Source organism: Aptenodytes patagonicus, chromosome W (assembly GCF_965638725.1).
Source record: "Aptenodytes patagonicus chromosome W, bAptPat1.pri.cur, whole genome shotgun sequence".
Classification (NCBI taxonomy): domain Eukaryota; kingdom Metazoa; phylum Chordata; class Aves; order Sphenisciformes; family Spheniscidae; genus Aptenodytes; species Aptenodytes patagonicus.
In genome coordinates, this window is record NC_134981.1 from 10370772 (window position 1) to 10395864 (window position 25093).

Sequence of the window (25093 nt, forward strand, 5' to 3'; positions counted from 1 at the left end):
TACTTGGGACATTTTCCTGACATTCAATTTAAACGTTTACCTTTTTATGTTTGCTCCTACTTATGACCATGGTTCTGTGCATTTACTCTTTTTAAATACTGAACACAACCCTTCACCCTTTTATTAGCTTATCCAAGCTGCTAAGTTTATTATTGTTGCTTATTAACACTCTACCTTCCCAACTCAATCCTTCCAGCCTCAGTTATTTCACTGCTCTTCTCTGCATTAAATCCAGTTTGCTAACGCCTTCCTCCTGTTCATGGGATTCTAAGTCTGATCTTGCCACAAGTGCATCAATTTCCTTTTAGTCCAAAATCCACCTTGGCATTATTGCAACTCCATATATCCTCTTCCCAGCCTTTACCCCCAAGCCTTGCAAAGCATCACAATTTAAGAGTTCTCTGGTTTCCACCGAAACTATGCTTTGTGTTTTCAAGGATCCTTGTCATAGCAACTTCAACCTAGATGGCTATCTGTGACTCTTTCCTGTTTCCCTTTGTAACAAGTTTAGATTTAGAAAGTTATAAAGCCAATAAAAAGTATACTATATGTTTTTGGTAAGTCTTCAGCTATTTTCCTCCAATTCCTCACTTCCTGTCACACTATTTGAGTTTTTTTGAATAATCAGCCATAGATATTAGCCCCAAAATAATTTTATTTTGGTCTATCCCAAACTTATGTACTAATCCTTTCCTTCTGGATTACATTCACATTCTAGAATGACCTGAAGGTTTCCTTAAAATGTTCCTTCCGACTTTTACAGCAGTCCTAAAAAAAAAACCTTCCTTGTAACTTCCAAGCTACACAACTCCCTTCTTCCCCCTTGACAGTTACACTATAATTTATTTTTTCTTTCTTGTCATTCTTCAGTTTCAGAGGCTGCTCATAACCAAGACAATAACAAATTAAGTTTTTCTGTGAAATTTATGAAACTCTATCAAAGTAGAGGCATCAGTAAATTACCAGAATACAATACCATTTTTATAACCTACTTTGAGAAGTGACCACCTCCAACATAATTTATTTATAAGAACTGCTGTGATTTGATGTTCAGGATCTCCCACTGACTTGTACATTACAAGAAAGGTAAGAGACTGAACACTCAGCATGCCTGTAAGAAAACATCAATCACACTATTCAAGTTTATTCCCTTTTGGATGAGGACTGGTTGTTTTGTTTCCTCCCACCTGTCCCTTCTCTTTGCCTTTCAGTTGTACATTACTTCTATAAAAATTAGGATGCAGGAAAACCAATGCTGAATTATTTGGAATACAATTACACTTAAATGTTATGAACCATTAAAGATTCACCTTTTACTCTCTTTTTATTTCAACCAACACCACTAAATTTTACCTCCACAGAACCAGCTAGCTTTTCTATAGGGTTACACGATGATGCACCTAGAAACACCTTTCATTCAGGCTACTGCGATTCCTCTGGCATCTGCAACAATTCAGGACAAGAGGTTCTAGAGCGCTTTCAGAGCACGTATGGGAGCAACTACATTTTGGAAACAAATAGTGTATTTCTTTTTAATTGAAAATGTTGATGTTGATCCTCTCCCAGCCCTGGCTTAAAGAGGAAATACTTAGTAAATACTCAGAACTCCACAGAGTTTCTATTTGCATGACATCTTCAGAAAACATTTTGATACACAAAACTGGCTTTGTTTCTCCAGGTAGTTGCCCAGTTATCTCCTTTTTAATGTAACTGCAGATGAAAGACACTAATTTTCCAAGTAGCTAGTATGAGCTAATTTTGTTTTCTTTTCTTTTTTTTTTTTTTTTTTTTTAGATTAAAGAAGAAATGGGACTGGGTAATGAGGAATAAAGAGAGGGATTTCCATCCTGCCCTTCCTCTGTGTATACTCTTACCTGACATCCTTCACTAGCCCACTGCAGGCTTTATGTATTTCCATACCTATACATCCCCCTCATTTACATCTTTAGTAACTCCACATTGGTAACATTTATTATTGGGACTGCTGATTTGTAACTAACATAACAGCACTGTAAATTAAGGGGGAAAAAAAACAACAATTGAATACTAATATTTGTGATTAACAAGCCAAATCAACAGCTCAACTTTGTACAACCTGCTTCCAGCCCCACACCTTGTCTGCCACTTCTTCCCCCTACCCCTGCTTCCATCTTCCTTCCCAGCACTCTCTTCTGCTTTAAAACTACTACCCCAGCTGCAGCCTCCTCTAATAACCCTCAAGATGCTTTCCATCACAAGGCTGAAAGTGCTTCCCATTTGGACAAAACTAAATGATTCAATTTTAAAGCCTACTCTTTTTAAAGAGATCTCTTCTTTTTGGCTCGGGGACTTATTTCAGACATTCCTACGGCTTGTCTAAAGAAGAAACACTGTAAAATAAAACACTCTTCCTATAGTCATATATAGAGAGACATTTTTGTTTTATCAGTTATGGTGCCTCTTCCATTTGCACTGAAAGTAAATTAAGATTAGCAGCAAAAAGGTACTTAGCACCCAAAAAGAACATTCACACTTAACTAGTTTACTTTAAATTTCCACCAACCAAATGAATTTGCAGAAACTCCCCACATTGACACTGACTCATTCATACCCCTAAGAACTATTAAACTGACGAGGCCAGGGAAAATTCCCAAATGCCTTCTCACACCTTCTTCTCCATACCATGCTCCCCAACTTTCCATACATGCCTTAAGTTGCGTTACTGAAGTTCAGTGCAGTTCTTGGTGATGTGTGCACAGCCTAACAGTAAAAACACACTTGGCATCCAAAAAGAAGTTCCACACATCAACTAGTACTCTTTGAATTTCCACCAATCTGTTTGCTCAGCAGCAAACCCCTCATGTAGACACATTTGTACTCTTTACAAGGATCTGTTTAGCCACACCAAGCTACTCTTATTCCTAGGCAGAATTCTTCCATTACTGAAGACTGAGGAGACGCCTACAAGAAGGAACAGAGGTTGCTGTAGGGGAGGCACATTAAGGCTACCCAGAGTTAGCAGGGAGGGTCACAAAACATTCGAGCTCACTTGGGAAGTGGAACACAAGTCAAAGTCATTTGTAAGCCACAGCCTTACAGTTGCATTCATTAATAACTAACCAGTGAATTTTCTACCTCTGGTCCAGTCTCCTCATGCCTTTCTTGTACGTCTTCTTTCTTTAGTTAGTTAACCTTATTGCTTCTGCAATACTTGTGACAACATATCCTGCCCTCGGCTACCATATAGCAAACAACAGTATCAGTATTCCTAGGGGAATTTTCAAGTCATTAGGTGTCCTTCTAATTCATTATCTGATAAACTTATTTGAAAAACTAACATGAGCGAAAGTAAAAGGTGCATTTCTGTTTGCGCTATAGCACCAAGTCATTTCAAAAGTAATTCCTTGGAAAGATGCCATAACTTGGCAAAAGAGCTCCCTTTCAACAACCATTAATATACTCAGTGCCACTCTCTCACACTGGACTAGAAGGCACTCAGAGTGACAAGACAGCTGCTTAATAAGCCCTCCTAAACTCTGAGCCTGTTATTGTCTTCTCTGGTTAAGTGGAAAATGGCTTGTATGAAGTTTAGAAAGCTGCATCTCAAGAGGCTCACAGCAGAGCTCAACAGAGCACACCCTGGCCTCCAGTATCAGTCTTTTCCTTCCACCCTTGACACAGGGGTTGATGAAATATCATCTGAGTAGGCTTCAGCAATGAAGAGATCAGAAAAGTTACCCTTTGCTGGGGTTAAAAAAACCCAATATCTCTCCTATCACTCGGTGGTTCCCAAGTGTGGACAATAATGTACATTAATTTCTCCATCCTGATACAGGGTTTCCTTTGTCTTCATCTCCTGTCACAGAATATGGGAAGCAGCAAGGTATCCTGTTTTCTCAATCACAGACAAGCAGGTCACATTCTTCATTTCTGAATCACCACGAGACCACTGTTAAGTGGTTCCTTTCCAAACTATGTCTGTCTCTTGCCTTTAGCCGGGAGTGCGTACTTCACAATTAAAACTTCATACAGAAACACACAACTGCCTCTCTCTTCAGACAGGCAGACTGCTCTTTTGGCTTCCATTCAAGTGCCTACTTGTGCTTTAGTTAATAATTCTTCTCTTCAAAGGTGGCAGATCTTGGAACTCTCTTCCATCCCAGAGACTCACATCCTTACATTCCTGTGTTGTACAGGTGGGGCTTCCAAAGCCATCCCAGTGTCACTGAGTGTATTCATATCTGTAAACGGTTTTTCTTTTCTTTTTCTTCTTCTACTTAGATATTCACACCCTATTGCCCAATGCCTGTGGACCAATCACTTTTAGTAGGACTTACACTCCTTAACTACATTAGGGGAGCTCTTAAGCAGTACTTAAGATATCTAAACAGTTCTTCACATACAAGGTTCCTCCAATAACTCTTCAAATCCCTTTGTCTCTCAAGGGATTGTTAGTACTAAAACAAAAAATTTGCAAATCGCCTTCCCTTCATTCTAACCAGAGAGTCACTCAGGCTACAGCATGTGCTCTGCACATTAGTAGCAGTTAAGCTATAAAAATGAACTCATATCTGTGTCATGTGAGATGTATTTACATTTTCAGAAGTTAACTGAACACTAACAGAATGGTTATTTTAACTGCAATTTGCTACAGGTCTTCATTCCAATCCTTCCACTTCTTAAAGAATCTTACCAGTTCCATCATCTGCATCATTCTGACCAGACTCCCAAATCTCTGTTTTTGTCCCAAAGCCATCAGTGGCAGAAGACTCCGTATAGTCTGCAGGGTTAAATGTCCTAGAGTTTTAAAAGTTAGGAAATGGAAGAGAACACATGGGTCATTCAATGAACACAAGTGTCATCATTTTTAGCTGAAGTTGTATTAGATTTAACATCTCAATTTCCACATAATTTATCTTGATAGTTTTGGTTTCAAAAGAATTTTTTCCTCTGTGGGTAGACACAGATAAAAAAGGGAGAAAACAGAAAAGAAGTAAGAGGAGAAAAAAGTGGAGACTGAAAAAAAAAAAAAATTACCGCAGAGAAATTGAACCAAAACAACAATTCCTGAAGAAGCAGTTAACAGCATACCTACTCCTCCCAGTCTTATAAAGCATTAGTTTATATGCACAATGATAAGCCCCTCTCAGCTGATAGTTTTCTCAGCAGGTGGCTGACTGATGAGAAACCAGTATCATGTCCTTTCAGAGCACCAGACCTGCGCAGGACAGGAGTCTGAACATCAGTAAGATGTTAATTCTGTAACATCAGAATGCACTCCTGACACCAATGCCAAAACACACAGATGCAGCTAAAAGGTGAAAAAGGATTATTTGAAGAAAAACCTCTTTTCAGTTTATCATCTACAAGTAAGAACAAGAAGGATTATTAGAGAAGTAGAATGAGCCTTCTGTTCATCATGACATCACTGATAATACATGAAATGTCATTAAAGGCAAACACTGAGTGAAAGTAGTGGAGGCTACACTTCTCTGAAGCAAGTTATTCCAACAAAACTGAGAACAAACTTCAGAGCTGCTGAGTAACTTCTTTTGATTCTGTTTTAGGGTCAGTGTATGTCCAAACAGCTAAAGCATGAAACCTCAAAAACAGGAGAAAGCTTATAATCGCTAGTCTTTCTGGTTTTATATAGAACTTGCACGTTCTACATTACACTGAAACAAATCTATTTTTAAATAGAACTTTCAGCCTCCAAGGCACTATGTGGCTGCTACTGATCAGTACAAATGGGTTCTCCAAGTTCGAGATATTAACATTGAGTGAACTTACATTAGGTTTGCATAGGTGTGTCTAGTTAGAAATACTGGTTTAAGACAAAAATAATCCATTAATCATCTAACAGATCTGTGAATTTTTGCATCCATATTGGTTTATCAAACATACAGCAATATTAAATACATACAGTGGCAATATTAATATTGTCAATATTGCCACTGAGTTTGATCCTTGCCAAAATCTGTGCTCTGCATGTTTCTTACCCCATGCCTTGGGCTGAAAACCTCCCCGCTCCTCTCCCTCTGCCACGTCCAAACCCTAGGAGAGAAAACACCATTTAACAGCAACAGCAGAGGAGCCGCCAATCGCTAGTCTGTCACATCAGAAAATACTATGGTTGAAGAAGAAAACTACCGTAGTTAAAATATCATTTACTTCCCAAATTTCCTCACAGGAGAATTTGTTTCCCTAACACATGCAAGTAAGCCACAGTTCATCTAAGACTACGTGTTTCAGTAGGACTTGCAATTCTTTGCTATCTTTTCTGTATGTAGTGAAGTAGCTCCAAATGACAAGAAAAGGACTTACCTAAAGACCCATCCCCCATGAGACTGCTATTGCCAAATCATTAGACATTGTTCAAAATTTTGCCTCCAATTTCTCACTCTTGCCTAAGATGCTCTAGAATCCCAGCCTCCCTGTGTACACTGATCTCTCAAGAAATTCCCTGTCACTCCTTGTCTGTGAGGAGAAAGTTTAAATACTCCATTTGTTTCCTTCTCTGACTCAGCCCACCTGTCCACCCTTACCTTCCTGTGCTTTCGCTGACCTGTGACCACACATTCCTTCTGCTTCCCCCTTAATCATAGTTACTGACATGAAAATTACCTAATTCAAATTACTCAACTTCCTTGTTATCACCCACAAGAATATTCATTTCTATTTTAACAACAACAAATATTTGTTGCCTCCAATTTTGGTTACCAGCCTCAGTTTACCAGTTTCTTCATACAGTGAATGGCTTTATTTTTACATGTTGCATAGTGCCAACAAGGCATGAAAATTTTTGTATTACTTAACCATCCATAAAGCACACATCTACGTAAGCTGTTAGAAACTATTTCTTACATGCGGCATATTTCTACATAGATTTTTTTTTTTCTTCCATTTTTTAGGACCTCAATATCTGAGGCTTTTCCAGTTTGTTGGTTTTTTTGAGGAAGACTATGAATATTATTTTGTATTACAAGAACAGGAGGAGGTCAAGAGCTGCAGACTGAGAACAAAGCAATGTGTATTTTAACGACAAAATTATGTGGTAATTATAAGTCACCAAGCAACTACAAGCTTACCAGAGCTCAAAAGTTATAATCCTAAGTCACCAATACACTGGTTGTCCAAACATCAGAATTACCCATGATAGGCTGTTTGAATTTGGATCAAAATTACCCCTTATTTTCAGGGGACCACCTAAACTGAATAAGAGCAGTAGCTCTAGGACATGGTAAAACCAGTTTAGGAAGTTCCTATTTTAATGACTTTCCTTTCCCTCCCCTCACCACTTGTTCTTCCCCTTGCCCTAGTTCACTGTCCAAGTTTTGAAAGACATTTCTGGACCTCTAAAATGTCTACTACCTACATTTTCAAGGACTTTAGAAGCATCAAAATAGCAGGATAGCTTTACCCACATTTTGATGAAAGAGTTTACCCATATCCTATACAAGATGACAACTGCTAGCTACAGAGGAACCATGGAAACCTGCAGAGGAAGGATTCCCATCCAGCAACACAGAAGAACAAGAACACAGAAGAACTGAAGTCTGACATTAGGCCAGGCCTGCTATCTCTACATTTTCCCCTCTTTGGTCTTTTTTCACAATCGGTTGGAGAGAAGACAGACAGAGGTTAGGAAAGAGGTAACAACAGCCGCAACCCAGCAATTGCCATCCCTCTTCACCGAGCCCACACATGGAGCTGTGCTCTTTGCTCTGCCATAAACAACAGTGCCCCAGACCCTGCTGTACCCAACTGTCACTCAGCCTCTGAACCTCCTTGCTCAGCCTACCTATTCTACTGCTCTTATCTCCTTTGCCCACCTAAAATCCCCAATCTGGGAAGCTGATCCCTGGCATAACAGGGTCACAGCTCTCAGATGCACAGAAGTCAGTGCACTTCGGATTATTTTTCTGCCCAGCAAATAATTTTTTTTAAGAGTAGAACCAGCTAAACGAGTTAACTTGGGGACACTGTAGGGGCCATCTATGTAATAAATTTACTTCCTACAGCTATCAATACAGCATTAAACACTATTTATTAATGATGCACAGAAAAGAGATCAACAGTTTTTTGACAAGCTCAGCTACAAGACCGATTGGGAGCTGTGAATCACAGAAACAGTCAAGCAGAAATTTTTTTGAGTGAGGTGGACATTAAGTACAGAGAAATTAGCTGGAATAGCTAGCATGAAAGTACTATGAAACATGAAAGAAATAGATTTTAGAAGAGGAGGTAAGTCTCCCCAGCCTCCCAAGTGCAAAAGTCTGAAAGAATAACCTTAGCATATTAAACAGAAGATGAAGTTTTAGCAAGCGAGGCATATGTAAGATGCCGAACCAGCACAGGCACAATAAACTACTGGCTAAAAACAGCAATAAGAACCTCTAACAATTTTAGAAATTGCTAGGAAGAAATCATGTTGTTCCTGAAGTTCCATGCACAGTTTTAGGCTACTAGCCAGAAAGGGGTTTTTTATACCAGATCACTTTGAAAGTTAATCCTGAACTTGAATTTCAAGTGGATTCCCTTAACTTCATAAAGCTGTGTCTATGTTTTCTGTCAAAACTGAAATTAAGTTTAATCAACAAATGCAACAAAAAGCATTCTAATGAAGACAAAAGGGAAGTACCAAACCAGTGGGGTTACAGAAAGCACTAAATTCAAAGCTACTTACACTTACAAAGAACTAATTCAAAATATGGGACAGTGAGTACTCACCACTGAAAGACCACCCTAACTCGGACATGGAATCTCATACATCATGGTCATTAATGCAAGATGCCAGTGGGAAGGGTTGATATTCTCTTTGACACAACCAGATCACTAATATATTCTTAAATTCTCATGCTAAGAAAGTTACTTCTCTCAGCTGCCAAAATTAAAACATGGCCTTAAAATAATTAAAAGGCACAGTTTTCTAACACAGAGAAGTTAGTCATGAAGCAACTATGAATGCCCATCAGATATCTGCAAACTTTTGATGCTTTTTAACAGTGATTAAAAGGTCAGTGAGCAAATGGGGCTTCACACTGCAATTCAGAGCAGGGACCCAAATTCTGAGCATGCAATCCCACAGTAGCTTAAACGCATTTAAATCAGAACTACTACAACCGAGGTCTTCCTCACCAGTGATCACAAGCTCTGCTCTTGTCGTGGTTTAATCTCAGTCGGCAACTAAGCACCACACAGCCGCTCGCTCACTCTCCCCACCCCCGGTGGGATGGGGGAGAGAATTGGAAGAGCACAAGTTAGAAAGACTTGTGGGTTGAGATAAAAACAGTTTAATAATTGAAATAAAATGATGATAATAATAATAATAATACACAAAGCAAGTGATGCACAGTACAATTGCTCACCACCTGCCGACCGATGCCCAGCCAGTCCCCGAGCAGCGGCCCCCCCCGGCCAGCTTTCCCCAGTTTATGTACTGAGCATGATGTCACATGGTATGGAATGTCCCTTCGGCCAGTTTGGGTCAGCTGTCCTGGCTGTGCCCCCTCCCAGCTTCTTGTGCACCTCCAGCCTTCTCAGTCAGTAGAGCATGGGAAGCTGAAAAGTCCTTGGCTAGTGTAAGCATTACCTAGCAACAACTAAAACATCGGTGTGTTATCACCTTTGTTCTCATCCTAAATCCAAAACACTGTACCAGCTACTAGAAAGGAAATTAACTCTATCCCTGCCGAAACCAGGACAGCTCTCTTTCCTGCACTGACAGTTTTGTACATACCAGTGAGTGAGCGCAAAATCACCATCAGAAAACAAGCAGTTCCCTGCTTGCTAAATGCCAAAAAAACAGTCACCTTTACACCAGGATAAGCCACCAAAAAAACCTGTTGTCCCCAGCTACCATGCTGCCTGCCCCCTTTTTTCTTTTTTGGCTTGGTTAGTTTTAAACTTAGATCAATCCTCTGATACAGTTCAAATGCACCAGGAGACAGACGGGACCAATTCCTCCCAGCAGTAATGCCAGTTTATGCTTGTAATGTAAAAAGTATAGCTTTAACACTACTCTAAAAGGATGCGTATATATGGTTTAGACAGCAACGGTCAATGTTTACAAAAACCAATTTTTTCCTGTGGTAATTCACAATCAGCAATTCTTCTATCAACATTTTCATCTACCCACAAAAAGAGAATAAGTGACTTGGCAGTAGCTCAATTAAATCTTCTAGTGAGTCTAAAGGAATAGATTTTCTTACAATCAATCAGCATATTGAGCACAAAAGCAAATGACAGACATCAGGCAAAGAACAAAATTATTGCCCTGCCTCATAACATTTCTTCACATTCCTTTACACTTGGATCTACAAACAACAGCCTAAAGTATCAAGGCAGCATTGCTTACTCATTTCTGTTCCAGGAAACCAGGACTGGGGAAACTATGTTTAAAGTCGATTCTGATCAACATCCCTGCCGCTACCCCTACCCAACATCATTTTAAACGATGAACTACTTAAAACATGTTTTTGTTTCCTTTAACATTGTAACTCTGTTCAACTGTGTATTGTTGGGGTTTTTTTCCTGCTCTCCAGCATATCTCCCTCAGTTGACTAGGTTCACATTAGCCGTCACTTATTCAATTTACATTTTTCTTTTCTGGAATGAATTCTAGAGAAGTCAACACCCAGGCAGGTGGTGAGATTTTCTGTTTCCACTAAAACCCATTGGGAGTTCAAAACACTCATAATCACACAATCAAGTCTTCACTCTGGTACCATCCATGCATGGAAAGAATAGTTCATCTCATTCAAAACGTTTCTTCCCCCAAAACAAACACACACTACATGGGAGCATGAGAAAAGTGTGTAGTACCACAACTCGGATCCCATTAACTTAATAGCCTATTCTGTAGAAAATCCAGTTAGCTGAGCTTGCAGACCTAAATCCTTCCACTGCAACACAGGTGCTTTATTTCAAAACTCAGATTTTCACACTGACAGGTTTAAATTAGATGAAGACACTTTAAGGTTAAGAAAGAGGCCTAAGAACAGCTGAAAGGAAAAGGAAATGCAGACTGGAAGGGCAGGCAACACCCTAGATTTGTGCTTATCTCTGACTACACAGTTAACTGAACAGCCCTGGTCTCTGCTCTGGAAATGCAGAGCCAGCCGTCTTCCCAGCATATGCCGAGGTGACGAAGGCTTAAGCCTTATGAAAAGATAAGGAGGCTAAGTATAGAAAGTTTGTATTCTAGGTATTCCATACTACCAAAACAAACACTGAAGTTTTATTAAATATTTCAAATCACTTTTGTCTTATTAGTCATCATAAAGCTAGAAGCATTGGATCAGTTTTATGTACTGCATGTACTCTAGTAACCATTTTTAGAAGCACGTGCGGAAAACTTTCAACTCTAAAGTTATGTTTAAAAGAAAATAAATAACTTATGTTAAAGCTAAGTTCTGGTTAATCTCAAAAAAAAAAAAAAAATTTACATGACACACACAGCTTCCTAACCAATGCAGAACCAACTACAGCAAAACTAAACGGACTTCAGATTGTGACCTCCAGAAAGTCTGCTCTACGTTCATGTTTTAGAAAAACCAACATCCTTACTAGTTCTGGCAAAGGAAATCCAAAATATATCCTGTGCCAACTGTGCTAAGCTTTTAAAACAAGAAAGTGTTTAGACATGCATTTCTGGTTACAGAAGCTAATTTTTTTCAAGGATAGCATACTTATCTAAAAAACATTTTAAAAAAAAAGATCAAGGATACAAGCTGGAATATAGTCATATATTTACAAAAAGGGTAAGCTGCTTTGCTTTCTTATACAGCCAGCAGAAAAACCAAGAGTTTGAAAGGCTCCTTGTCATGTTGATTAAGTCCAAAATTAAAACATAATGTTCTTCCCTTTCATTTTTATTTCTGTTTTGCTAGAAAAAAATTCCCTTGTCAGCATCCACATTTATGGCATGCTCACGTTGCTCTGGAAAAATGAAGAGGAAGGGAATCGCAGAACAGAAGTAAAAGCGACAAATCCATTTTCACTTTGCAAACCAGGAGAATTGCTACACATGAATCTGTAACAATTTCTATGCTGAATCAAGTCCAAAAGTTCATCTACCTGTTATCCCATTATCAGCTATGGTCAATTAGATATCTAGGGAAGAGTACACAAACTGAAACCACAGTGCAGTTTCTCTGGACACTCTCCTGGTCTTCAACCATTTGTGGCTCAGACTTCCTCAGCCAAAGATAATTTACATACATCAAAACCCTCCGTGGTTTTTCCTTTTCTTGCTGTGGTTCTTTTTTAGGATGAAATTGTCAAGTCTCTGCGTGTAAATTTTCAGCACCCACATCTTATTGAAAGGAATTCCTCAGGTTAACTACATGTATAAAGAACCACCTCAATAAGTTCATTTTGAACCTGTAACCTATTGATTTCATTTAATATCCCCTCATTTGCATACTTGCTTGGAGTAATCAATTCATTTCCCCACAGAACCTTCTCCGCAGAAATTTTACAGATCTCTACCATACGCCCACTCAGCCCTCTCTTTTGCAGGTGGAGAAGTCCTAGTCTGCTTGTTCCTCACACCCCATAAATGCAGTCTTCCCAGTACCTTCAAAAGCCTTTTCTAGCTCTACCACATCCTTTTCAACATGGAGTGGAGGACAGTGGAAGAACCAGACCTGCACTTAAAATTGAAGATCTGAGAACAGTATAAAACAGCAGCATAAAAAAAAAAATTGTGCCTGTAAAGTTTGTCAATTTGTATATAACACTGCAGCTTATTAAAACACAAATGAGGAAACGTTTCTAGAGCTGACAATCCTAAAGACATAACCATCTTCCTCCATAATCCCTTCACAAGATTCCATTCCTGACAGTTACAAATCCTTGCAATACTGACACATAAATATAATCACTTTGATGCAATTACTATCCATCACCATTATAGTATTTTTTACATCTAAATTAAGCTCATTCAAGAAATTCAGTTCTGAAAAGAAAGACAGATGGGAAGGCAATCTTAAAAAAAGAAATTCCTTGACTCCTTTCCAAGCCAAAGTTTACACCCTCAGTTTAGCAAGCAAAGATTAAGGGCAGAGCAATTTCACCTGGGATGCGTCCTGAAACACATCCTGTGATGCATTTTTGCTTTCTGTTAATCAGTCAATAACGTGTATCTACTTCAAATCCCTGACCTCCTGCATACCAGCAACCAGTGGTGTTTGTACACTGTATACCTACTACCCTATAAAGTTGCAAGGAATGTCACACAGTCATTAACGGAAGATCTACTGCACGGAAGCTAGTGCCTACAGCACCAAGGCTGAAATACTCAGTATAGGGGTTTTCCCCCCTCAGTAAACAGCACATTATCACCCCACTGTCAATCCCATTTCTGCTATTTTCAGTGCATATCATTTCTTAAAATTAGGTTGTTCTACAGTGAAGCAGTAATACGATGGCCCAGCAAATCTTCCTCTAGAAAGCAGCCAGTAAGAGAACTCCAGCCTGAGAAGGTAGCTTAAAATATGAGAGGCAGTGCATTGCTCAGATATTAGCTGACCCCTAATTTTGTATCCAATGCCTAGATTCCTACACACTCTGCATGAAACATTTCTAAAAAAGGGTTCTGTGATGATTACCAGCAATCTATTTACTTTCAGCTGAAGTACTTTATCCCACATTTGACTATTTTGTGCAACAGAAAAGAAAGACTACTGAATGAAATGGCAGGAAGCTTTTTTTTATTATTTCTACTAATATCTAAAGAAAGAAGATCACGCATCCCTGAAATACTGAGAAGTGAATTACACAGCTTTATACAACTCCCTGCAGATTTCAAGGGCTTGCATTATAAATTAGGTATTTCCTGCCACAGAATATACACACTTGTAATATAATGATCCTGAAGTCATTCAACGGGTTTATCATAGACAGTTGAGAACACTTCATTAAGATCCTTTGCTCACATGAATGTACAGTCTAAAATATTTGGTAGAGACATACAGTAATACTATGTACACTAAGCCAGTGAACAGAAATTAGTTGAAGTTGTTCCTATTTCTTCAGTCAGATACGTCAGTTTGATCTGATGATTAAGTGCTTTGGCTTGAGACATGATATTCATCTAGAAAGCTACAAGTGTTGACAACAAAAGCAGTGTATTGTTCATAAGGTTACAAAGCAAAAAATAGACTGCATTTGAAATTAACCTCTAAGTTTCACCCAACAATTTAAAAAAAATCCTACCTTTATATTTACAATTTGAGTATAAAGGATTATTTTATAAAACAAATAACCGAAAGACTTACATTCCATCTATTAACAGTGCTAACATACCAAAAACTGTAGCTGTGAACTATACCACACCCTCCCCTGCAAAGCTACCTCTCTGCACACACCATTGGTATTTGCCGATTCACAGGCACAACCAAGTCATTCTCACAACCCTCTGGAAGCTACATGTCTTTGCATCTTTCCACTCCTTCAAGATGCAGATCCGGAGACAATGAAGTTGGATGTGCCTGTCTTTGAATGCCTCATTACTGGATATTCCAAAGAGAAGGGAGTCCTTTGAAGGCAGAATTTTTCGCGAGTCAGACATTACTTATTAAGTACATTAGCTCTGCTGTGCACTTTATCGATTTAACTCATTTAATACCCGCTTCCCCACACAATCTGCACTGTACCTAGGTTACTCATTTTCATTCCTCCTGCTCTAAGAAAAAACAAGCCTCTTTCCACTCCAACCCATGAAAATCCAAACCAACTACACATCCCTTGATTCCACATCAAATCCATTATCAACATCTTTTGTATCTCTTCTACAGGATAGGATCGGAGCTGTACCTAAGACTCCGCAGTATTCTTTTTCCACAGTTCTCCTCATCAACTCTTCCATGCCAAATTCCTTTTCTTACCAAAAAGTCTCTAAGGTGACTTGCACTTTTTCTGATTGGCTACCGAAAACAGAAGGCAAGCCTGACAACCAGATCCACCCCAAAGAAACGGCACAAGTACACATCAAATCCCTCCCCGAGAGCCTTACAGATGGAATCTTGTACTCTCCTGCTGCCAAGGTACATCCTGAGGAGCCCAGTGCACTCCCACTCACAGGAGGCTGGCATGAGTCAATCTGGGAAAACAGCTCTCCATAGCCAGAGCACACCAGCCTGCTACACAGGAAATTACCATAAAGGTGATTTGTGTCTATTCTTTCAAGTTGTTCTGAGACCAAGACATGACAAGGGGTAAGGGAGGGGGACGTACCTAAATTAGAGGTGGCTGAAGTGCTTATGGAATCAAAGGATAACCAACAAACACTTAAAAAGAAGTCTTTAAAGAAATATATGGGAGAGTTCCATTTCAGGACATGAAATCAGTGCCAGTCCCACACCAATGCCACCATCTCACCTCTCCCACGGCCACGTTTCCCACGGTCTGAAGGCTTGTCTCCTTGATTGTTATCCACTCCATTCTCTTCAGCTCTAACTGTGGAGAGAGGACAGCTTAAAAGAAGCTTTAGAGACTCATACATGAGACAATATAGCCATCTGCTTAACCTGAACCCCAAAAGAAAAGGCAAGATTCTAAAGTGAGCTGGTCAACAGATCTCAGTCACCCCTCTTCTTTGGGGGCCTAGCTACAAGCAAGTTATGTTTACTTTGCACTGTACAATTAGGAAGCAAAATTATCTAATAAGAGTGAAATGTCCCTCAGAAGACACACTTCTGTTTTTTGGAGAGAAAAAAAAAGTGCAGTGTTTTGCAGCCTACACTTAAATTAATTATGGCCTCACCTCTTTAACGAGGTAGGAAATAAAGCTGCTTCATACCATGCTTCCTTGATAATACGCACTGGGTGGCAACAGTGAAAGAATAAGGGATAACCAAGAACACCAACTCTTCTCCTGTCTGCCCATACCACATCCCTGTACAAACAGGGAAACTTAAAAGAACTCTGCTCTGTATTTAAATCAGAGGGATGACGACTGAGTGAAGGTGAGGCATTAGAAAAGCACTGCAACTTAACTATTTTGTGGAAAACTCCTGAGGATGTACTCTGAAAGATGGCTGGCTCCTTGAAGAAAAAAAAAAAAAAAAAAAGACTGGCCACTTAAAACACTGCTGAGATTTTGTACTGCACAACTTTTCCTAATAGCAGCAACAAAATCATTAATGCTTGGACTGGGAAGCTGGGAAGAGAATATCAAGATTTAGTAGCCATCTGAAAAATCTTTAATTCCAGTTTACAAAAAGAGACAAGCAGCATCTGGCTCTGGCAAAAATTTTGCCCCTCACTTTCATTTTGATGGATCCGATTTCAATTTGTTCTAAGCACAGCTGCAAGTTTTATTAATATTTTTTCCTATCTTGACGTTACTCTATTCTACAAAGATTCACAATGTCTTCATTGGCACATTTGAATATATTCCAATAATGAATTAGAAGAGTTGGCTAATATTGTAAATATTTCCCCTGCTTTTAAGTGAAAAGCTAAACATATTTTTTTCATTCCAGTTTCTCTGCTCATCTATCAGTGTTGTGTATGGCCCTTACAGGCAATGTATACAGCTTTGATACTGCTGATAAAACTTAGAGAAAAAAGCAATGTGTATCCAATGGTGCTCTAATGTGATGCTACCTAACTTGGAAACATCAGTTTGCTTTTGTACAATGTATTATTGCACCTGTATAAACTGTAGCAAATTTTTAAATGTTTCAATTCACAAATAATTTTCTCTGTTGTAGAAACTCACCTTTGGTTGGCTTATGTGAGTAATATATGCTAGAGATTAATAATGATCCCAGTCTTTTCATTCCCCTTATGAGAAGATGAGAACATCTTCAGGTTCTCCCACTCATAAAAGGAGATGGAGTCAAAGCTGGATAATTTTTTCATTAAAAGAAACAAAAAAGTGTATCAGCTGTGCAGCAACATACTTGCTCTCAAGCAGTCTTACAAAGACTCAATTCTAAAACTTACATAAAGAACAGCAATTTGTACAAGAACAATTAATCAAAAAAGGACAGAAATTTACATTAAATTGAGTGTCTCTGAACAAGCACAGACCATCCCAAAACCAAGTCACGTAGACAGATCAAGCATACCTGTCGCACAAACAAGTTATGATCCCTTCAGCACTGAGCTATAGCTTGGATGGACTTTACTCCATTAAGCATTTGCTCTCAACTCAGCCAGTTTCAGCTGCAAGAAAAAAAGTGTCTGAATCTTTAAAAATGAACCCCTATACGTACACTCTCGGCCACGGCTGCCTCCTCTTCCCCGTCTGTTGGAACTTCCCCATCCGCGACTCACTTCTCTGTCCCCTCGTTTTTCTCTGTTCTCTTTGTTTTCTGAACTTTCCTTTCCAAGGCTTTTCTTCTTTCCCCCTACAGTCTCCCAGGAAGTCTATTTGGGTAGAATACAATTAGATACAAAAGTCAAAAAGGAAGAGACAGCTCTCAATGCATACTTCCACCGCACACCCCTCCAGTTCATGGAAAAAAACAGGTATTTGCATAACGTCACATATGTAATACCTTGCAAACTACACTGATACAAATGGAAACACAGGCTGTATTTTTGGGAAGAGATGAGAAAGAAACAAGTTTTAGAAGTTGGATTTTCTTATGGAATGTGAGAATCCCAAATATTTCTGGCTATAATGGACTTTTACCAGTTCAAGGAAGCCTAGATACGACCACAACGCAGAAAATCTGCAAAGCAAGCAATAGTTTCCCTCTCAACTACCTCCATAAATCTAGCAAGGGAGCATGCACAGAGCTATCTTTTTCTCCCAAGGAAATGAAAAAATGCTTATAAGCATCATCGAACAAGAGACTGCTGAGAATAAGTACGTGGCCGGGGGGGGGGGGGGGGGGGGGGGAAGAAAAAAGAAAAACCATTATCCAGATGTACTAGAATTCAAGCACCAAGAGACAGAATGGCAGAACAACTTGGGAAAACTGGGGCCATGATAAGCCAGACCATCCACTCTTAACAGCTACAGCTCATCACACACAACAAAATACAGGAAAAACTATATCTAAACAAGACAAGGGACCAAGGTCCAAACATCAGGCTTCAGCTTTAATATTAAACTCTATCTTTAAAATAAATTCAGGGATCATATCGGCTCCATAGGAGTATCTGTAGGAGTTAAAAATAAAATGACTAAAACAGTTGCTAAGAATAGCACAGCAACTCATATATTATGGAATTGCATGGTTAGTCTATTGAGCCATAGTTGCAAAGCAAAGAAGAAAGGTATTATTTGCAAACCATTAAGACGGCAGATAGGTTTATATGTATGTCCCCATCTCTAGGAGCTTACAGTATAGGTAAGGTATTTGAGTGGGCAATTTGCATATGCAAATAAGGTGCCATCAACTGTGAAGCACTACATAAAGCCATGACCTCTGACAGGCACCTGCATCAAACACAAAAGGTTGGCTATCAGTACTTTTAGGTCCTGTCCTATCTCTTCTGAATTCAGACAACAGCAACTCAGAAGCCCCCACGAGGTAGGCAATGACCAGCTAGTCCAAGCTGCCTAGAATTGAGAAAACTAATGCTATTGAGAAAGCAGGTAACAAAGCAGTTTACAAGTATAAACTCAATGTTTCAGTGTCTCCTTTGAGAGAATAAGTACTAAGAGAATGGTTAATCTCTCATTTTTTGACATGGTATAGGTAAGAAAGAAGGCTGAAATCAGTTTTCAATTTCATCTCCAGTATAGAAGACTACACCACCATAAGCCAACTTAGGTGAAGCGCAGACAGCATGGATTAGAAGTACAAAACTACACCTTTGAGCAACACCATGTTATTTGTGCAACAGAAAACTGTTTCCTCCAGTAACTATCATATGGCTTCACCTGCTGTAGCCTGTGTAACTGCATTACACACTAAAACACTCCTAGAGCTTTAGAGACACTTCACAGGAGAAAAAAAAAAATAACTGCACTGACAATCAAGTCTATATAGTTCAGAATGCACTACTATTTCACTGATGAGCATGGTGCCAAAAGATCTTAGACCATTTTAAGAAATACCCAAAACTGGATGATCCTGCAAAGCTTAAGAGGAAGCAGCCTCTCCTTAGGAAGGTTTTACATGACTTGGGAAGGATCAGTAAAAGGACGACTATGAAAGCATCAGATCCATGCTTTCCCACAATATAATTTTGAGGAAAGCCTTGAGAAGTTGGGCACGTCCTTTAAGATAGAGAATGATGCTACCTCTGGGCATAGGAATCCATCACAGACTATCAAAGCTGCCTGTTTTTGTAAAAGGGAGCTAACCGATTACAATTTCAGCTGAGGATGCCTGAGGCAATCCAAAAGACAGTTGTGAGCCTGACCTTCAAAAATATGTAACAGAAGCCTTCTTGCTGGCCTGATCTTAGATGAAAAGAAGAATAACCTGAAAGGTCCCCTTTGTTCTATCTTCAAAGGTTTAGGAAGTAAAACATGGTTGGGCATAAAATGGATCTTACAGCTGTAGGAAGTTAAATGAATAGAAGTCGTGGATAAAGAAACATGCCCTTCTCTACTCTCATCCACAAGCCTCTGTCTATCCAAAGCCAGACTGTCACAACTGTTGCAAGTGAAAAGTCTTCATAAAGACTAACAGTCACACAGCAAAAAAAAAACACCACCACCAAACTGGCAGAATGCCAAAGAAATTATAAATAGACATTCTAGCTATCACTCCTTGCTCTTCTAATTCCTCAAATTGGATAGACACATCTTTCAAATGAGGTAAAAAAAAAAACCAAAAACCAACAAACTTCTAGTGCATCAAAGCAGAGTGAAACTAGAAAAAGAGATTTGGGAATCTGCATTCAGAACTAGTAGTACCTCTGCTTCCAACTTTACATCAAATCCACGGTTAAACTGTTCCGGAGTATAATGGCCTTAAAACAAAGCCTTCAAGTTGGAGGCCCACAAACTTCCATAAAGAAGAAGAAATTTCTTCACGCTCTGATGAGGATCCCTTCTAATTAATACTCCTTCCTCCTTGAGCCCTTTAAGTTCTCTGTATTTGTTTCTGAGTTGCATTTTGTCTAGAGAGCAGTGGGTTCAGAGGGACTTGTCAAAAGAGCAGAACATATGGATATGATGCTTCTAATTGATGAGTTCAGAAAGTTTCTTCCATGTCATGATCACTTATAACAATCTGCTAAAATAAGAAAGCATTTAACATTCTCTATCAACCAGAAAACTATTTTCAACTAGAAAATGGCAAATACAACAAGTACAAGAGAACACAAAACCAGCACATTACCAAGATAGATTTAATCAAGGTGAAATGCTCTCTTCTACTCCCAACTTACCAGCTCGCTCAGTATTATATACTTCTGTGTTTTAGATGACCTCAACTCTTATAAATGAAAAGGGGATAGAAAAGAAAGTCCCCTCAGTCAGAACGGTATGTGTCCTAGATTTAGGGTGTGTGGGGGGTGAGTTTCCTCATTAACAATAAGCCAGACTACACATCCTGAGAAATCACAGGAAATACTGTATGTTCAGCATTAAGAAAGGAAGTCCAGGTTTCTTTCCCAATTTAGATGAGATGGAATCTAGTTTACTGCCTTGGATAAACTGTAAGAAGTCCCTCCAGCAAAAACTTCAACCGCAGCAAAACATATTTTCCTGATATCTCTTGGGATAAAAAAATTGCTCTGTGCAACATTATAAGTGACATTATTCGTTGTTATATACACATTGTTTAGTCTCCTCTTTCTGTTTTTCAATAAAGTCATGCAAATGAGCAACACAGTGAAAGGAGCAACTACTTGCTGTATCCTCTTCTGCCATTAGGAGCATTGTCAATGTAACTTTCAGATGTGGAAACCTCCTCCAACTTCAATACTGGCAATGCACACCTACAGAAGTTGCACGCCTTAAAATATCTGCCTGCCCTTTAGGTTTATAAAGATTGCCCTTCGTGGCAAACACTTAGACTCAGGTCTCAGGGTTGTGGAGGTGCTACAGAATAACTACAAACATTGCAGAAAAAAACAGGCCCATGTCTGACAGAGCACTGAGTTCTGCTGCAGAGTTAAAATTGCTGCATGTAAATGAAAGCCAGAGGACTCTGCAAGAGACCAGCTGAACACCCACAACATTTTCAAGGTTCAGCCTACTCCAAGGTATGCATGCAGTAGAGAAGCTGCCCTGGTCTCCATTTCCTTCAAAAGAATTTGAATGGAGACATGGAAATCGAAAGCTTCCGAAATATGACTTTCCCAATCACTTCTTAGAAGTAGAAAGGCACAGCAAACAGAAAGAGCGGTTTAATATGAAAGTAAAACCTTACCGTGTCTGAACTTCCTTCTAGCAGTATGTTGATTGCTCTGTTCACGTCCCCATTACAATCATGTAGTGCCACTATGCACTCATCCTGGTTTTTCCCCGTCACTTCCATAAGCTGGTAGTAAAAGTCAGACACGTTAAAATATCCAAATTATTATCATAAGAAAATAAGAGTTAGTACCACCACAGATTCCAATAAAGTGCATAGCTACTGTGTCAGAGCAAACTAAAATCCTAAATAAAGGTATCTGCATTTTACAGATCTGCTTGGGATTCAGACAAGAGACAGGATGAAACACAAATTAAATGGTAATCAAGAAAGCACTCTCACACTTTTTCTTTTCCTTTAACTTTATGCTTGCAGCAAATGTTGTCACCCCAGAGACAGCAGTATATGAGGGTAAAGATATAAAAGACCAGGACAGCTCCAGTATCATCCTCTCTCCCTCCCCACCAAACATCCCCTTCTTATCCCACTGTGTGAGAACAGACATAAGGTAAGCCATGGCAGAGAACAGATCCATCTGGAAAAACATCCAGACTAAGAAAAAGGTTATTTTTCAGCCAGATCAGCTCCCTCGATCCATTTCAGCATAAAGCCACACAAAAGGCATAAGTGATGGCTACTTAAGGAGACCTAGTACAGAATTATGCTCCATGGACCTGCGGTGCACATCCTGAGGAGCGTGAGATAGAAATAATCACAGTCTGTCACGGGACACAACCAGCAACTTCACCCAAAGAAAAAAAAACTGAGCTAGAAATATATATGCACAATGTAAAATATTGGAGATTTCCTATGGAGAACTTAATTCTTATCCTTCCCACCGGCAGAGCTACAGGCACTATTGACGAGGGTCCTTTGGCTTCAGGAAGTACAAGACTTCACTTCTGGCACAGCAACAGAACAAGTTTATAACAAGAACAACAAAAAGCACTTAACAATGCTTCAGAGGAGGTTTTACAAAGGAAAAGAAATCAAGAAATCTCCTCCTCTGCTGCATTAATGCATTCACACTAATTGTTCTCTCCTTCTGGGTGTACTCCTAGGTTCTTCATGAGTTGTGATGTGTTCACTAGGACAAAATCACCGATACCTGCAGCAGAACAGGGACCCGGATTCTCAGTACTGCTTGAATTAATGGTCTCAGCTCCAATTGGGTAATGGAAGCTCGAGCATCTACACCCGAAACTCAGCATGGTAGAGGAAATGGTGTGAGATTTCATTTTCACAGTGTAGTTCTATCATTTTAATGCATACACAGATCTGTGAGGTCAGATTTTTTTTTTTTTAAATAACACTTCAATTCACCTTTAAGCTATGACTAGATTTTTACTTTTCCTGAAAAACAGCCAAGATACTAGCAAACTCAGTTTACATATTTTTCCCACGTGCGTGTACATGTGGACAAGCTGAATGCACTCTTTATTCTGACAATCATTAAGCATCAGGACCATACTAGAGATACAGTCTGGAAGAGACATCAGCACAGATGAGTTTTGACTTAAAGGCTTGTCTTACAAAGGAAAACACACTGGTGTAACTATACAGCCAGAGCTACATTACCAAACAATTTCTTGTAAACAGACTTTACAATGCAATAAGAGCACCTTTTCCTAGTTAAACTCACGTCCTTCTGAAAAAGGTTTCATCTAAATCAGAAATAGATGCTCTAGCTCCAAAATGTAAGCCAGCTTTGGAGCACCTTAGTGCAGGGCATAAAAACTCTGTACCATAAGAAACATACTTGTTTCACTTTATCTTCAAAATCTGCATCGTTCTTATCGTCGATCATCTGAGCAAGGCGAATCTGTTCTGCTGTTGCCTGAAAAATGCAAACATCCAACAAAGTAACAAAAGGTAACAATATATTTTTTTTAAAGTATCTCCTAGTGTCACTATATTTTTTTCTCCAGATTCTCAAAAAGAACATACACAACAAGCACACTGATGCTATGGGGAAGGGATTAACATCTCCTCTATGCCCATTTTATACTTAAAAAGTTAGCTAGAACAGAAGCAATTTCAACATGTTCTAACGTGTTTGAACCACAGTTAAAGGTCACCACATAGACAAGACAACCATATAATAAAATAAAATTTACCACAGAAGCCTACGCTTTGATATTATTACTTTTATTTAGTATCTACCACTCCAGAGTTAGAGTTTTATCATAACAAACTGGCAACGGTATTTCTAAATTAACCACGTCTGACAATTCCTGCTCATATCACCTTCCACAACTCTCCCAACAACAACCCGACTCTGTAGTTTTATGAGCACTTAAAAAGAGACTGAGTCATAGAATCAAAGAATAGTTTGGGTTGGAAGGGACCTCTAAAGGTCATCTAGTCCAACCCCCCTGCTGTGGGCAGGGACATCTTCAACTAGATCAGGTTGCTCAGAGCCCCGTCCAACCTGACCTGGAATGTTTCCAGGGATGGGGCATCCACCACCTCTCTGGGAAACCTGTGCCAGTGCTTCACCACCCTCAGCGTAAAAAATTTCTTCCTTATATCTAGTCTAAATCCACCCCCCTTTAGTTTAAAGCCATTCCCCCTTGTCCTGTCGCAACAGGCCCTGCTAAAAAGTTTGCCACCATCTTTTTTATAAGCCCCCTTTAAGTACTGATAGGCTGCAATAAGGTCTCCCCGGAGCCTTCTCTTCTCTAGGCTGAACAACCCCAACTCTCTCAGCCTTTCTTCATAGGAGAGGTGTTCCAGCCCCCTGATCATTGTCGTGGCCCTCTTCTGGACCCACTCCAACAGGTCCATGTCTTTCTTATGCTGAGGGCTCCAGAGCTGGACACAGTACTCCAGGTGGGGTCTCACCAGAGCAGAGTAGAGGGGCAGAATCACCTCCCTCGACCTGCTGGCCACGCTTCTTTTGATGCAGCCCAGGATACGGTTGGCCTTCTGGGCTGCGAGCGCACATTGCTGGCTCATGTCCAGCTTTTCATCCACCAGTACCCCCAAGTCCTTCTCGGCAGGGCTGCTCTCAATCCCTTCATCCCCCAGCCTGTATTGATACCAGGGGTTGCCCCGACCCAGGTGCAGGACCTTGCACTTGGCCTTGTTGAACCTCATGAGGTTCACACGGGCCCACTTCTCGAGCTTGTCCAGGTCCCTCTGGATGGCATCCCGTCCCTCTGGCATGTCGACCGCACCACTCAGCTTGGTGTCATCTGCAAACTTGCTGAGGGTACACTTGATCCCACTGTCTATGGCATTGATGAAGATATTAAACAGTACCGGTCCCAATACGGACCCCTGCGGGATGCCACTCATCACCAACCTCCATCCGGACATTGAGCCGTTGACCACTACCCTCTGGATGTGACCATCTAACCAATTCCTCACCCACCGGACAGTCCACCCATCAAATCCATACCTCTCCAGTTTAGAGAGAAGGGTGTTGTGGGGGACTGCGTCAAAGGCCTTACAGAGGTCCAGAGAGACGACATCTGTAGCCCTTCCTGTGTCCACTGATGTAGTCACCCCATCAGAGAAGGCCACTAGGTTAGTCAGGCAGGACTTGCCCTTGGTGAAGCCATGCTGGCTGTCTCCAGTCACCTCCCTGTCCTCCATGTGCCTTAGCATAGCTTCCAGGAGGATCTGTTCCATGATCTTCCCAGGCACAGAGGTGAGACTGACTGGCCTGTAGTTCCCCGGGTCTTCCTTTCTTCCCTTTTTAAAAATGGGGGTTATGTTCCCCCTTTTCCAGTCAGTGGGAACTTCTCCGGACTGCCACGACTTCTCAAATACGATGGATAGTGGCTTAGCAACTTCATCCGCCAGTTCCTTCAGGACCCTCGGATGGA

At 40.0% G+C, this 25093-nt stretch overlaps 1 protein-coding gene across 3 annotated transcripts in view; it reads right to left on the reverse strand.

Annotated features, from left to right (window-relative positions):
* LOC143171859 (ubiquitin-associated protein 2-like) overlaps positions 1–25093 on the reverse strand; it is a 105221-nt gene that overhangs the window by 43025 nt on the left and 37103 nt on the right. For all 3 annotated transcript variants that reach the window (XM_076360966.1, XM_076360965.1, XM_076360964.1), the window contains exons 3-8: positions 23020–23097; positions 21276–21386; positions 17208–17361; positions 15364–15441; positions 5979–6033; positions 4673–4776 (exon numbers count right to left, since the gene is read on the reverse strand). In XM_076360966.1, coding sequence (XP_076217081.1) covers positions 4673–4776; positions 5979–6033; positions 15364–15441; positions 17208–17361; positions 21276–21386; positions 23020–23097 — 580 coding nt within the window. The remainder of the gene's footprint in view (positions 1–4672; positions 4777–5978; positions 6034–15363; positions 15442–17207; positions 17362–21275; positions 21387–23019; positions 23098–25093) is intronic.